This window comes from Mustelus asterias, chromosome 16, assembly GCF_964213995.1.
Source record: "Mustelus asterias chromosome 16, sMusAst1.hap1.1, whole genome shotgun sequence".
In the NCBI taxonomy this organism is placed as follows: Eukaryota; Metazoa; Chordata; class Chondrichthyes; order Carcharhiniformes; family Triakidae; genus Mustelus; species Mustelus asterias.
Window position 1 is genome coordinate 38,282,168 of NC_135816.1, and position 13,565 is coordinate 38,295,732.

Below are 13,565 nucleotides of genomic sequence, written 5' to 3' on the forward strand. Positions count from 1 at the left end.
GGAGAATTCACTAGAGAACAGCCTGGGCCCCTTCCATCCAGGAGATTCAGGGTGTGCCTAACCAATCTGACTCCCTCCTTCCTGAGGCCAACACAACCCGGGCACAGTGGTCCAAACAGGGTGACACAGCAACAACAGTGCCACATGAAAGTAGCCCTCATGGTCTCAGCCCTCCAGAGGATGCCAGTCAAGGGCACCTCAGGCAGTAGGGCATGGAAGGCAGCAAGCTGTCTCCATCTCTGATGTGTATCCTGGGGACACACCTAGACCTAATGTGAGAGTACAGAAGGCTAAGGAATTGTAGGGGCACAGTGTGGGCATGGGTGAAGTTGGGCAGTTGTAGTTGGGGGAGATAGCCACTTGTAAATTTTTGAAATCTTGCTAAATTATATGTTATTGTTGCTTGCCACTTTAACGCCTTAGAATTTTAATCCACTTCCCAGTGGCATAGGGCTTCTCCCCATCGGAATGCAGTTGTTCTCACTGGGCCTCCATGCCCAGCAGATGGTTAGGCCCTCTCAGTGCAATTGTTTCATTCGCGCTGATAGGACTCAAGCATGATTCAGTGAACCGAGACCCTCGCCCCTAATCCCCTCTAGAGCAAAAGGACTATAGGGCTAACCCTCACTCAGACGTGAGCCGGGGAGTCAGCGTGCTGGCAGCAGATAGACAGGGGTCAGGCATAAAGCAGTATCTCTGAGGAGCATCACAGACTATTCCTCACTGTGAGTCGTCATCACCTTCCTGAACTGACTGGGCAGCAGCCACTCAAGAACTCTCCAGCCCCAGTACCCTGTTGATTGAGATCTCAACCACCTTCACCCCTCTAACCTGAGGGATTCATTGAAAAATCCAGGGCTGAGGATGAAGCTGTCATGCATACTCCCTGGAAAACAGGCACACACGTGCATGAAGTGCATCTGGTGGTTGCGTGTCAGCTGGACATTGAGGGAATAGAACTCTTTCTGGTTCCCTGATGCCATGGGGCGTAGAGAGTGACATGGGTGCAGTCTATCGACCCCCCCCCCCCCCCCCCCCCCCCCCGCCCCCCCCACCCAACCCCGCACATGTGACAGTCCAAACGCCGTAGCCCCTTCATTCTGCCAGGCCTGGCCCAGTTCAAAATGGACATAGTCGATAGCCCTCACATACAGTGCATCCATCAGCTCACGGCTTTCGACGCCACTCTGATTGGCTAAAGGCCCAGCCATTTTAATTAGGACGTAAAATTAGGATTAGTAAGTTTTTTTTTGTTCAAGAATTGTCGAACTCATTTAGATTTTGATAATAATCTGGACAATTCCATTGTTATTTTCTGGTCTTAGTACAAAAACTAGAAGAATCTTTGGAGCTTACATCTTGGCTGTTAGTGCAGCGACAGAAACACCGAGGCTACCAATCCTCTCAGGGACAAAGGACAAATCTTCACAGAGTCTTAGGCAAAATGTGTGCACAATTTGGTAAGGAACATACTGGAAGTGAGCAGGTCTTCCTTTCACGATAATGGTTCAGAGAAAAGACACTTGTCATAAAGGTTACATTTGGCTGACTAATAGGGACAATACGCATACTTCTTTATATATTAACAGGAGCACTTCATTAATTTGAATAGGATAAGAGACATATTGATCATTAAGAAATTAGCTGGCCCATTTATCTTTTGGTCCTGTCACTTACATTCTCCCCTTTGGAAGTCTGGAGTAATGCACATGGCAGCTTGTGCAGGATTAAAGTATCACCTCTTATTACAACTGAGTTCCATTGTTATAGGTTCCTGGAGATGCCACCTTAACACTAGATATTAGCAGGAAAAGTAATTGCCTCACCCACCCATGGGTGATGGATTGTCTTATTAAGGAAAGATTAGACAGGCTAGGCTTGTAGCTGCTGGAGTTTAGAAGAGTAAGAGGTGACTTGAATGAAACATATAAGATTTGTTTGTTCTTGACAAGGTGGATGTGTAGTGGATGTTTTCTCCCGTGGAAGAATCTAGAACTAGGGGGTACTGTTTGAGAATAAAGGAGTCACCCAATTAAGTCAGAAATTTGCTCTCAGAGGGTTGTGAGCCTTTGGAACTCTTCCTCAAAAGGCAGTGCAAGAAGAGTCTTTGAATGTTATTAAGGCAGAGCTGGATGGATTCTTGATAAGCAAGGGGGTGAAAGGAGGTAAGTGGGAATGTGGGGTTCAGGTTACAATCAGATCAGCCATGATCTTACTGAGTGACAGAGCAGGTTCGAGAGGCCAAGTTGCCTACTCCTGCTCCTAATTTGTATTCAAAATGGATGCAGTGTCTGTTAAAAGAGAAACCACTGACACGGAAGACAAAAGAATATTTAGAGTAGACCAAGGATTGAGCTATTTTTCCAGGCTATTTTCAAAAATGATGGTCATGCTTTACAATGTTAAAGACTGGCACATATTTCCTCCTGGATGTGGAAAGGTTGTTTGCCAGTATCTATGTGTCAGAAAAGATCTGTAGCTAAATGTTGTCAATGGACATGGAAAATACAAGTTATAATGGCACATCTGATTCGTTTCCCTTTGGAGAATTTTACAGAATGGGAAATACCATGGAAGGAATTCAAAATAATGAATTGCATAGATTCTTCATGGTGTACTCATTCACATAAACCAACATGCCTGAGGTTTGATTTGTGGTCAGTGGCTAGTTAGTTGATCCCCACTTGGGCAATGTTATGACACTTAATTAATCTGAACCTTGTGCTTTAGGAGGGAAAGGAAATAGACCGAAGTTCGCACTTTTGGTCACGACGCAGTGAATAATGTTAGAACTTCACTCATGAACACAGGATGAAGACAGGCTTTGGATCAGCTGTTATTGGATTCCCCTCAAATTTCAGTCAAAAAGACACCTAAAACTCACAGCCAAGGCACACAACTGAAGAATGGCCACTTGGCTCAGGTACAAAGTGGCAAACAACCACTATGAATCTACACCCACAACAGCAAACAAATTGTGCTTTCAGAGAAGAAGGAACATTGATAAACCAACAAAATAATTTTAAAAAGTGAATTCAACGACAATGAGAAACTCTTTGAGTTTATATGGAGCACTTCATGACCCCGGGACATCCTAAAGTGCATTGGAGCTAATCAAGTGCAGTCACTATTGTAGTGTGGGAAACATGGCTATTAGTTTGCACTCAGCAAACTCCCACAAACAGCAATATGACAACAACCAGACAATCTATTTTTGTGATCTTGATTAAGGGGTAAATATTTGCCAGGAAGCTGGAAATAGCTCTTGCCACTTGCTGAAATCGCGCTATGGGAATTTTTTGCATCCACTTGTGAGGGCTTCAGTTTAATGTCCCTTCCAAAAGACAGCACCTCTGTCCCATAACAGAGTGTTAGCCTTTATTTCTTTGTGCTCAAATCCTGGAGTGGCGCATGAAAAGAGAACTTTGTAATTCAGAGGCAAACGTGCTACCTACTGAGCCCACAGCTGTCACACATGACACAAAATTTTTTTTGAAACACCCTTACTGATGGTTTCAATTAAATTTCATAACTTATCATTGATATAAAATATTTAGAGAAAAACATCAGATCACAGTGACAATCCAATGATCTTACATTACAAGGGTAAAGTTACTAAAAACTGAATTTCAGACTGCTCAGAATTCATAATAATTATATGAAATGATTGAAAACATTATTTTAATTCAAGGAAAATATATATTTAACAAAGTAAAGGAAATACATTTTACCCAGAGTTCACAAAATAGAAAACCGACAGTTTCTGTGGCAATGTCTCCGACAATCTCTTTGCGTAATGGACTATATTGTCATGTAGAAACCGTGCATTTGTGTTCAATTTTGCCATTTGCGAACATCCAGCTTTCACAACATCTGGATGACAATGTCCAACTATAAAAAGAAAAACCAATTTAGAGGCAGGAAAACTGTTTCGCGGCAGTTTCACGTTTTAAGATAAAAGACGACGGGGCGGGGGGGGGGATTTTCCGGTTCAATTTTTCCCTCCCGCCCGTGACAATTCCCGCAGTGGGTGGGACCAGAAAATTCCTCCTGATGTTTCATCGAATCAAATTCGCGCCATTGAATCCAATTAAGCTCATACTGTGAAAGTGAAGTAGGACATCACTCAACATCAGCACTGGGCCACATTTAGAAACTTAGAAACCCTACAGCACAGAAAGAGGCCATTCGGCCCATCGAGTCTGCACCGACCACAATCCCACCCAGGCCCTACCCCCAAATCCCTACATATTTACCCACTAATCCCTCTAACCTACGCATCCCAGGACGCTAAGGGCAATTTTTTGGCATGGCCAATCAACCTAACCCGCACATCTTTGGACTGCGGGAGGAAACCGGAGCACCCGGAGGAAACCCACGCAGACACGAGGAGAATGTGCAAACTCCACACAGACAGTGACCCAAGCCGGGAATCGAACCCAGGTCCCTGGAGCTGTGAAGCAGCAGTGCTAACCACTGTGCTACCGTGCCGCCCAGGTTTGTGTTTAACCTGAGGCAGAAATCCTCATTTAGGTTCCATGGTAGAGGTGAGGCGGGCATTTGTATGTCTGCAGGTAGGCCATGCTGAGAGGAGAACAATTAAAGGCTTTTCTTTTTAACTGATGGGATGTGGGCATCGCTGGCTGGGTCAGCATTTATTGCCCATCCCTAACCCCTTCAACTGAGTGGCTTGCTTAGGCCATTTCAGAGGGCATTGCTGTGGAGACACATGTAGGCCAGACCAGGAGTCACATGTGGGCCAAACCAGCCAAGTCTGGGGTGACACAGTGGTTAGTACTGCTGCCTCACAGCACTAGGGATCCGGGATCAATTCCTGGCTTGGGTCACTGTGTGTGTGGAGACTGCACGTCCTCCCCGTGTCTGCGTGGGTTTCCTCTGGGCGCTCCGGTTTCCTCCCACCGTTCAAAGATGTGCTGTTTAGGTGCATTGGCCATGCTAAATTGACCCTCAGTGTACCCGAACAGGCGCTGGAGTGTGGCGACTAGGGGATTTTCACAGTAACTTCATTGCAGTGTTAATGCAAGCCTACTTGTGACACTAATAAATAAACTTAAACTTAAAAAGAAACTTGGGTGATAAAGTCATCCAATTCAATTTTATGTGAGGCCCACTTCCAGAGTTGAGTGGTTTGAGAGATTGTGACCAGATCTTGGAAACTAGAAAGCAAGTGGACTCCACGCCCAAGTATTCCTCCAAAGACTTTTAAAAGGACTCTGTCAGGTAGCTTAACGTTCAAAGTAGAAGTACTGATAGATTCCCTTGACAATCTTATATATTCAGCTTCTTTAACATGTCATAGAATCCCTACAGTGCAGAAGGCGGCCACAATTCAACCCAGGCCCTATTCCCATAACCCCACATATTTACCCTGCTAATCCCCTTGACACTAGGAGCAATTTAGCATGGCCAATCAACCTAACCCGCACATATTTGGACTGTGGGAGGAAACTGGAGCACCTGGAGGAAACCCACGCAGACATGGGTAGAACGAGCAAACTGCACACAATCATCTGAGGCCACGATTGAACCCGGGTCCCTGGCGCTGTGAGGCAGCAGTGCTAACCACTGTGCTGTCGTGCCGCATGTCCTTTAAACTGTCCCAAAGTGTTGCATCAGGCGAGCAAACCGGTCTGAATTACAGTCAGCTGGACGGGTGGGGCCTAAAGACACCAGCAGGGCCAGGAATCCTGAGATCGAGCACCATTTTTAAAGGGCACTCCAACTCCCTACTACCCCCCCCCCCCCCCCCCCCCCCCACCCCGGCTCTCCCCTTCCCCTCTCGTCAATCTCCCTACATAGTTTGGTCAAATTTTTTTTGACAGTGCTCCGATCAAGCAACTTGGGACGTTCTACTTTTTAATGTGTGATGGAAGTGTACAAATGATGTGTGTCTATCTATAGTGTTTTTCTGTGTTTTGGGAGAATGTTTTAAAGTTCAGATTTTTTTCTACAGATGGTTAGACTGTCTGGAAGAAATACAGCTCAGTTGCTGGGAGTAACTCAGTTGCTGGGAGTAACAGAGTAATTACTCATTTCAACCTTGCATGTGGTAATGTTAAGTAGAGTTAACGGAGCTTTTGCTTACTTAAATTCCCCTGGGATTTCAGATTAGGTTGATCAACAGGGTCATGTGATAGTCCTAGATTTTGTTTGTGCAGAGAGAAAACGGATTTTGCAAGGGGTTATAGTTGGAGTTTGGCTATTCGGGTTGAAGTTAGGAGAACTTTGCAGGATTCAGAAAGCTCTATATCTCTCTGAAAACTCCAAAGATGCCTACACTCATTAGAGCAAGTATATTTGTGATTGTTAGCTATATTTTAAGTGGGTTAACTCTCTAGGAAGAATGTTGCTTATTTGGTACTGGAATAGTGATAAGTTAGAAATTAGATTTGTTTCTCTTAGTGTTTAAAGATTGTTCAACTGTTAACAGTTAGCTCTAACAAAATTAAGTAATTTATGTTTAAACTGTGTTAGGAATAAAGCTTATTTTGATAAAACATCCCTAATTTGTCAGTAGAATTACTCCTGGAGTGAAGCACCCTTTCCTCACATTTATGCCAAAATAGAAAAGTTGTTGGGGTCGAGTCTGGCTTCCTAATATACTTTGGGGTTCAGGTCTGTGACTCACACACATGTAAGTTGTTGTTCTTGCTCTAGAAAGTTTAAAGTTCACTGCACAAGATGATCAGAATCACGCTCGGTGTCCCCTAAGTGCCTTGTCAATTATTCTGTCTTAAAAGAGGTTGCTACTTTCAAAAGAATTAAGCTAAAATGTCTCAAACAGTCTGTGTTGCAGCAGAGATAGCTGATAATAAGGTTGATTTATAGTGCACTAAAGATCTTTGTAGTCAGTGGCTTGCCACCTATACCCCATATTTACAGTGCGGTTAATGAGAACTCTGCACATGCGTACTTGTATCTGTAGATGGTGCTCTGCTTCCAGCCCCTAATTGCTTTCCAAAGATGAAGAGAACATATTCTGCATAAATTTAGAAGATTCCCAGGAAGTAAATTTTTTAGAACTCCTTTAATATTTGACAAGTGTTAGATAAAGTAGAAAGTTGCTTGTCCACAGAGGAATGTTGGTGCCACACAAGTGGCAGGCAATGACCATCTCCAACAAGAGTGAATCTAACCACCTCCCTATAAAATTCAACAACACTGCCATTACTGAATCCCTCATCACCAAATTCCTGGGGCCGGGGAGACCATTAATCAGAAACATAACTGGACTAGCCGTTTAAATACTGTAGTTATAAGACCAGGTCAGAGATTTGGTATTCTGCGATGGGTTATTCATCGCTTGACTCCCCAAAGCCTGTCCACCATTGCCAACAACACTCAAGAAGCTCAACACAATCTAGGACAAACCAGCATACTTGACTGGCATCCATCCACCCTTTCAAACATTGATCCTGTCCATCACTGGTGTACAGTGTGTACCATATACAAGAACGCACTGCAATGACTCACCAAGACTCCATTGACAGAACCTGCCAAATCTGCGGCTCCACAGCATAGAAGGACAAGGGCAGCAGGAACATCGCCACATACAGGTTCCCCTCCAAACCACACAAAATCGTGACTTGGAACTATATCACTGTTCCTTCATTGTCACTGGGTCAAAATTATGGACCTCCTTTCCCAGCAGTGCCGTTGGTGTATATTCACCACCTTTCAAGGTGCCTGCTCATCACCATGTTCACAAGGAAGTGTAATTAGGAATGGGCATTAGACGATGATTAGCAATGCCCACATCCAATGAACAATAAAAAAAAGAAAGTTTTAGACCACTTCCCCAAGACATTTTGCATTGGTCCATTCAGGAATCAAATTGGCTTTCACTTTACAGTAAAACACAAGTGAGAATAGTGATTGTTCAAGTATCTGGTCAGGTCATCCGCTATTTTGGAAATGAGAACACCTACATTGAGTAATAGTGCTGTCAAATATTCTTTAGAACAAGCAAACATCAGGCAAAATGATGTCATTAGACATACGGGATGGTTTGGCAGTCTCCCAGGACGTGGTTTGAAAGTTACCACATCTTCACCGTTGTAAAAGCTGCATGTGAAATTCAGAGTTATCTCTATTGCCAAGTAGCACCCGCAGAACAAATGGAGATGAATCTTAAGACAGTTACTTTGGACAGGACAACTGTTACTTGCAGCAATTTTCATTCTCCCACAAACTTTAGATTTCTAAGACAAAGTTGATTTACAATATTGTAAATATGGATACTGTGAGGTAATAAAGAGGTCCAGTGGGTCTCTGAGTCAGAAGCTCTGAGTTCAAGTCCCATTTCAAAACTTGATAGCCAAGGAAGCTAAATTCATAATTGGCCAAACAGGTTGAGTATCAACTTGTAAGTTCTTCTGACATGTGCCTTTGGCAAGTGGTAAGAGCAGGAGAGATTTCTGGTTAGAATAGAAAGAAATTGGAGCCTCCACCATGACTACCCACAACTCCAAACTCCCACAACTACAGGCATCCAAAATTGAAATTTACACTAAGGATATTAAGTTCCTCTGGGGTGACAAACAGACTGAATGAGGGTGAAATTCACATTACCTGGGTGACTTGGCGCTTCAATAAAAGGCAAATGATGCTGCAACTCTACAGGACCTTAGTGAGACCACATTTGGAATATTGTGTGCAGTTCTGGTCACTTCACTATAAGAAGGATGTGGAAGCGCTGGAAAGAGTGCAGAGGAGATTTACCAGGATGCTGCCTGGTTTGGAGGGTAGGACTTATGAGGAAAGGTTGAGGGAGCTAGGGCTGTTCTCTCTGGAGCGGAGGAGGCTGAGGGGAGACTTAATAGAGGTTTATAAAATGATGAAGGGGATAGATAGAGTGAATGTTCAAAGACTATTTCCTCGGGTGGATGGAGCTATTACAAGGGGGCATAACTATAGGGTTCATGGTGGGAGATATAGGAAGGATATCAGAGGTAGGTTCTTTACGCAGAGAGTGGTTGGGGTGTGGAATGGACTGCCTGCAGTGATAGTGGAGTCAGACACTTTAGGAACATTTAAGCGGTTATTGGATAGGCACATGGAGCACACCAGGATGATAGGGAGTGGGATAGCTTGATCTTGGTTTCAGATAAAGCTCGACACAACATCGTGGGCCGAAGGGCCTGTTCTGTGCTGTACTGTTCTATGTTCTATGCCAATGTTAGAAATGCAGGTCCATTTCGGAGTAAACCAGGTTTTGCTTTAGAGTGAATTGACAGCAGGCGATGCTCATTGAAGCCTGTATTTTAGAGTTGGGTATTTCGCAGTTGGGAAAGCTTCTGGATAAGGAGGACCCAGAAGGGAAGAGTGAAAAGCTGTGTTGGGGGTTCGCAGAAGATTGCATGGTGGGAACAGCTGGAAAATTTCGGCCATGGTTCCAATGTGTCCAAGTTTGGGAAATAAATATTTCAGGGTATGCATTTCAAAAAGACAGGAAGAATAGAAAAAGTGATCGGTAGCCCCGATACTAAAGGTTGACAGAAAGACATCACTGAGTAAAGATCTTGGATCCAAAGATATGGAAGCAGAATCAGTTATGGGTGAAAATTAGGAATAGCAAGAGTCAGAAAATGCTGGTGGTGCATTTATAGGCCCCCTAACAGTACTGGGCATTAAACAGGAAATGATTGAGGTTTGTAACAATGACAGTGCAATAATTGTGGGTGATTTTTAATCTTATTGACTGGACACAAATTGGGAAAAGGTGGATGGGAAGATGAATTTGTAGAATGCTTTTGTCAGTGTTTCCTGGAATAATACGTTGCGTGACCAGCTAGGGATGAAGCTATTTTCAATTTAGTGTTGTGTAATGAGCCACGGTTGATTAGTGGTCAGATTGTGAAAGTTCTGTTGGGAAGTAGTGATTATAATACTCTTGAATTCCATATCAAGATTGAAAGCAACATTGTCCAATCACAAACAAGAAACTGAAACTCAAACAAAGCTAATTAAATGTGTATGAATCGCTTCTCGGCCTTTTGGCTAAGATCAAGTGTAGTGTCGGCACCCCATTGTCGGCTGCGCTTGGTCGAGGTCATTGGGTTGCGCTGAGGCTTCATATGTTTCATACGAAGCAATTTTTTAAAGCGGCATCTCGGCCTTTTGGCTAAGATGCAAATGAGCTCAAGTCTTGGAGGAGGAACCTCCCCCTTCTCCAATCAGCTTGGCTCATGTAGATCAGGCCCAGGACAGGGTGGTTTGGTCGCTCGCCCTGTCTTGTCAGCCTGGATCGGAAATGTCTCGACTTGTTGAGACTCTGAATTGGATTTGATTTGATTGAATTGGAAAAGTATATTAAAAAAAAGGAAGAGCTGGCTGAGGTTGATAGGACAATGCCAGGGGCATTTACCCAATGATGAGAGGCTGAGTAAATTGTGTCTTTATTCTCTGGAGGTTAGAAGAATGAGAGGTGACCTCACTGAAGTGTACAGGATTATGAAGGGGCTTGACAGTGAAGGCAACGAGAGGTTGTTTCCCCTGAATGACTGGGGAATCTATAACACACGGGCACATCTTAGGATAAGGGACCAATCGTTTTGGACTGAGATGAGGTGAAATTTCTTCGCTGAAAGGGTTGTGAATTTTTGGAATGTTCTATGCAGAGGGTGACGGATACTCCATCATTGATTACATTTAACGGCTAAGATAGACAGATTTTTGGTGTCTCGGGGAATCAAAAGATATGGGCAGAGAACAGGAAAGTGGAGTTGAAGCCAAAGATCGACCATGTTCAGACTGAATGGCGGAACAGGCTCGATGGGCTGAATGGTACTCCCCTTCTCCTATTTCTTATGTATGTCCCTGGTCATTGGATATCCCCCCCCCCCCCAATAAAAAGTCACACAGTGCGCCCTAAAGTTGTGCAATTTTTGTCATCTGTTCAAATGGTTTTCTTACCATGAGCTACATTGTTAATACAGTCCAAATATTTTCTTTCCTCTTCATCAAACATATATTGCCCCTGAGCCCTGACAATCTTGATAGGATCATCTGGGAAAAAAAGCCTGCAAGAAGATCTGTAAATAAAATTGCAGAGAACACAAAGTGACAAAACGATTCATAAATGTCTGATACTGATATTCTTTTAACCATTGATTTCCTAATGTTATTTTTTTACTACATATTCATTATATGTTGCTGTCATTTAAAACAAAATGAGTGAAATCATGGTGGCACAGTGGTTAGCAATGCTGCCTCACAGTTTAACAACACCACACAGTGCCTCACAGCGCCAGGGACCTGCGTTCGATTCCCAGCTTGGGTCACTGTCTGTGTGGAGTCTGCCCATTCTCCCCATGTCGGCGCAGGTTTCCTCCAGTTTCCCCCCACAGTCCGAGGGTTAGGTGAATTGGCCGTGCTAAATTCTCCCTGGACAAGCGCCAGAGTGTGGCAACTAATGGATTTTACACAGTAACTTCATTGCAGTGTTAATGTAAGCCTACTTGTGACACTAATAAGTAAACTTTTAAAAATCGTATAAAATAAACCCAAGTTCTATTCCATTGTCCACACTGTAGGATTTCCAATTTGTCGTCTGATTCGTTGTATTGAATACTTGTTGTATCTTCTGAACTATTGGCCCTTATTCATCAAAGTCTTTCCACAAACTACAAGACACAAGTCCGGCGTGCGATATCTCGGTCAAGTGCAGCTCCAACAACACTTAAGGACTTCACATCTACCAATTCCTAACATCTATTCGAGGTCCAACTTTTAGATCAATTTGTAACATTGTACGGACGCAATATCGCACAAACAATCCCCCGGGAATGCCTCCAGTCAAGTTGGGAACTCATGATGTCCAGACACAGTGTTAATACTTTCAATTCTTCAGGGTCACTTCAACATGAGCAGGGGGTTGGAAAGAGGGTTGTATTTGCCCCAGGACTGTAACAAACGCAGCCTGGCCCAGTCGCAAAGTGAACATTCTCGTGGGTCTATTTAACCCACAACCAGTGCAGACTGTCAGACTTACGCGATCAACTTCTTCCGGAGAGTTAACGTTTCATTTTTGCGGTAGAGCTCAGAGGCCATGTTGTATTACAGCTTGTTCACAAGCTGCTTTCTGCCCCAGTCCGAAAACAATCCCAGCTCTCCACTCCCTCTCCCTCCACCCACTCCCTCACTGTCTGTCCGCCCTGAACGGCTCCGCTTCCGTGAATCGCGAGGGGGAGCAGTGACAATCCAGCAGCACGCAGCTTGTTTTCGGGATCGCGGGGGATCTGTATTCAAGCTCTCCCTTACAGGGGTCTCTGTACCTGGATTCTCCCTTACGGGACTGTTGATGCAGATCTGTCTTTCCAGAAGCAAGCCCCATGATGGGAGGAGGTACCGAGAATTGAATTAGTCTTGAAGGCCCAAGTTCCAACGATTCAGTAGTTCACAGAGTAAGTGAGGGATACAGTTCTTTCTGCTGCAACAGCGACAAGCTGTTTGCCTGGAGCAGCCGTTTCTTTTCAGACAAAAATCTGAAGGTAATTTGCAACAGTTTATTCATTAAAAGAACTCAGATAGCTCAAGTCTCAGTCATGTGACACTGGCTTCATTTTTGATTTGATTTGATTTATTATTGTTACATGCAATGAAAAGTATTGTTTCTTGCGCGCTATGCAGACAAAGCATACCGTTCATAGAGAAGGAAATGAGAGAGTGCAGAATGTAGTGTTACAGTCATAGCTAGGGTGTAGAGAAAGATCAACCTAATGCGAGGTAAGTCCATTCAAAAGTCTGACGGCAGCAGGGAAGAAGCTGTTCTTGAGTCGGTCGGTACGTGACCTCAGACTTTTGTATCTTTTTCCCGATGGAAGAAGGTGGAAGAGAGAATGTCCGGGGAGCGTGGGGTCCTTAATTATGCTGGCTGCTTTGCCAAGACAAAGACAGTCTTTGCTACTCTGTCTGCAAATTTGTACAGTAAGAAGTCTAACAACACCAGGTTAAAGTCCAACAGGTTTATTTGGTAGCAAAAGCCACTAGCTTTCGGAACAGGCTGTTCCTTCGTCAGGTGGGTGGGAGTTCTGATCACAAACAGGGCACAAAGACACAAACTTACTTCAGCGGTCACGGGCATTCAGCCTCTGATCTCCGGGTAAGCGTTCTCCAAGGCGGCCCTCACGACACACGACAGCGCAGAGTCGCTGAGCAGAGACTGACAGCCAGGTTCCGCCTTATCCGCAAACTGCAAATTTGTAGACAGAGTCAATGGATGGGAGGCTGGTTTGCATGACGGATTGGGCTACCTTTTGTAGTTCCTTGTGGTCATGGGCAGAGCAGGAGCCATACCTAGCTGTGATACACCATAGAAATCATTCTTTCTGGTTGTATCTGTAACAGTTGGTGAGAGTCGTAGCTGACATGCCAAATTTCCTTAGTATTCTGAGAAAGTAGAGGCGTTGTTGGGTTTTCTTAACAATAGTGTTGGCATGGGGGGATCTGGACGGGTTGTTGGTGATCTGGACACCTAAAACTTGAAACTCTCGACCCTTTCTACTTTATCCCCATTGATGTAGACAAGGGCATGTTCTCCTTTA

The 13,565-nt window shown here is 44.2% G+C and overlaps 1 protein-coding gene across 1 annotated transcript in view; it reads right to left on the reverse strand.

Annotated features, from left to right (window-relative positions):
- The window catches only part of LOC144505340 (5-phosphohydroxy-L-lysine phospho-lyase-like), a 25,443-nt gene extending 13,125 nt beyond the window's left edge, over positions 1-12,318 (reverse strand). Inside the window, exons 1-3 of the mRNA XM_078231460.1 lie at positions 12,014-12,318; positions 10,936-11,054; positions 3,731-3,891 (exon numbers count right to left, since the gene is read on the reverse strand). Of these exons, the coding sequence (XP_078087586.1) occupies positions 3,731-3,891; positions 10,936-11,054; positions 12,014-12,072 (339 nt within the window). The 5' untranslated portion in view covers positions 12,073-12,318. The remainder of the gene's footprint in view (positions 1-3,730; positions 3,892-10,935; positions 11,055-12,013) is intronic.
- Positions 12,319-13,565: the final 1,247 nt, after the last annotated feature.